This window comes from Galeopterus variegatus, unplaced genomic scaffold (assembly GCF_000696425.1).
Source record: "Galeopterus variegatus unplaced genomic scaffold, G_variegatus-3.0.2 Scaffold59269, whole genome shotgun sequence".
Lineage (NCBI taxonomy): Eukaryota > Metazoa > Chordata > Mammalia > Dermoptera > Cynocephalidae > Galeopterus > Galeopterus variegatus.
The window spans coordinates 1-2,729 of NW_007785380.1; the positions used below are offsets into that span (position 1 = coordinate 1).

General features: G+C 33.6%; 1 protein-coding gene across 1 annotated transcript; it reads right to left on the bottom strand.

Moving 5' to 3' along the window:
* Positions 1 to 529: 529 nt before the first annotated feature.
* On the bottom strand, positions 530 to 2,588 carry LOC103584470 (ATPase family AAA domain-containing protein 2-like; the record flags this gene model as incomplete). The annotated part of the gene is made up of 3 exons (XM_008565461.1): positions 530 to 689; positions 1,261 to 1,457; positions 2,453 to 2,588. Coding segments are annotated over 3 exons (493 nt in total), but the record flags the coding sequence as incomplete, so codon positions are not given.
* Positions 2,589 to 2,729: the final 141 nt, after the last annotated feature.

Consider the following 2,729-nt stretch of genomic DNA (forward strand, 5'->3'; position numbering starts at 1 on the left):
GGTACGGGGGCAACACTGAGGGTTGCGATCCGTTGCCAGACACGGAAAAAGACAAAAAAAAAAAAACTGTAATGTCTTAACTAAGAAAATATTTTTAAACTTATTTTATTAGTGTCTATTTTTCCACTTTGAGAAAGAGCACTGACACACAAAGTAAACAAGATATTTTGTGTCTCATTAGAAGTATATCATATACTTGTTAATAAACAGGGATTTTGGACTCAAAGAACCCTGCATTCAAATTCTGCCTCTGCCTCTTCCTGGCAGCATGACCCAAGTTTTGTTTAGTTTTTTTGTTTTTTTTTTTTTTTTTTGGCGGCTGGGCCCTGAGCAAGGTTTTTAACCTCACTATACTTCACTTTCCTTATCTGTAAAGTGGAGGCTAGAAGAGGGGGCAGAGAAGGTTGTTGTGAGGATTAAATGGCATTGTGAATGTAAATGTTTATTATATAGCACCCAACATAAAAATAAACCCTAAGTGTTAGCAGCCCCCACTCCACCCCCTGAAAAATAATTCATTAATGCTCACCTCCAGGATCTCTATCTGGATTGTACTCTAAAGCATTACTACAGATTAGATCAATATCTCTCAAATAGTCTTTCACAGTCAGATACTTGTGTAGATCAATTTTACTGATTACAGATGAAAGGTCCATTGGTTGCTTTATTACAGTGACATAATCAGGAACCTAAAATTCAAGCAGATGACCGAATCACTAAATTAAGTCTAAACATAAAAAACATGAGTCAAGTTTCTCTGCCAGGGAATATAGGGGATAGATAATAAATACATATAGATAATAACAACATATTAATGTGAAACCTTTGATTGTATCTAAGGCTGTTTGTGTTTTGTATTTATTCCTATTCTTGCTCAGCTATATTCTCCAGTAACATCCTATATCTCTTTCCTTATCCAATTGCCACCCATCCTTTGATATCAACCTAAGACCTGGCTCTCTATCTCAATTCCAACCATGTAGGTCACAGTAGCATCATGTGGCATTAGGACATTCTCAAATTGCTTCTAGAATGTTTGGGTTGGGTGAACAGTTAATTGTTGATTCTCTGTATGAAAGGAAAATGTGTTACATAGCTCTTAAAGTCATTATGTGCTTAGGACACTAAATTAGTACATCTTTCCATACAAAGAAAACAAGTTCAAAGTGTAGACAGGGAACCATATAAACTATTTGAATATTCTCTGATTTTGAAGCATTATGGCTCAGAACACAATTGATCCAAAGATTAAATTAATACCTCATCAGGGTCAACAGGCTTAGTAAACACTCGGAATCGCTTGTCGATAGCAAGCCTATGTGTAACATTTCTTAAGAAAATCCTCAGTTCTCTAAATGTATTTTCTTCTTGTTCTTCTAGTCGTTTCACTTCTTCTTCTGTCAACGGTCTTGGCTCAGGTGGTGGTGCTACTGGGAGTACCTCTATGGCCTGTAAAACTTCACATGAATGGAAGATTTTACTTACTATTCCTTCATAATATTGAGGGTAACAGAAGATTCAGTGCAAATAGTGCCTGGCTTTGAGGGGTTATCTTTCCTACATTTGCCAGGAATCCAAGAATTTGGAATACAAAAGTTCTGTCATAATCTCTACTCTTATATCCTCTCTAGAAATGATTGGTAACTTGTAATTTAGAATGTTAATTCCTAAAAGTCATGACTTCTGTTCCATCTTCAGATAATTTAAGAGGCTACTAAAACTTTGAAAATGCATCATTTTCCAGGACAAGAATATTCTAACTATAAAAAAGTCTTTACTAGTCAATTTTTGAACTAATAAAAAATTGTGATGTGTTTCAAATACAACAAAAATTTAATTTTGTTTAAACAGATATACAATGAGTACTCAGGATAAAAAAAGGAGTATGCCAATAAGCTGGCAATCTACTAAGGGAGTAAGACACATAATTATATCACTGTAATGTCATATTAGTAATATAAAAAAAGCACAATAGGTCATAAAGATAGAAACAATTAATTCTGCCTACATAAGCTAGGAATGACTTCATAATGAAGAAAAAAATAAAATGATTTATACTAGAAGGACAGTAGTTCTTTAGGTAGAGATGGGAGACAGATAAAAGCATTACTGACAGAGATCAGGCATTAATAAAACTGTGAAAAGGTAAAATGAGTTGTAGATGGTTTAAAGAGAGAGTGTTTTAAGAAAAGAGATTGGGGGCAGGGGTTGGGGGAGGCGACACAAATGCCAAAAATGAGCTAGGAAAGACAGATTGGGCTATACAATGAAAGGCCATAAGAACTTTAGTCCATTTTAATGAGAAGCACAGAGATTTTTAAGCAGTAGATGCATCGACCTCCTGACTAAAATTTTGAATTTGCATTATCAGATAGATGTCAATGCCATTAACAGATATTTTACACCAACTTTCTCAAAATTATTATATATTAATATTGATATAGAAACTAACCTGCTTTTTTTTTTGATATAGGAGGCTTAGCAGCTTGTTTTAGAATTAAATCCTCAAAAAATTTTGTCCGTTCTTCTTTACCAGGTAACTGGACATTAAAAATCTCTCCATAATCACGAATAAACAACTCTTGTACCTTAAAAAAAAAAGAGCAATATTTCGTGTGTGTATATATATATATGCAGTGTATATACATACATACAGCATACACAATGCATGTATCAATCATTTAATACAACAGAAGGTTAGTATACAAAAAAAATTTTTTTTTTAAAAA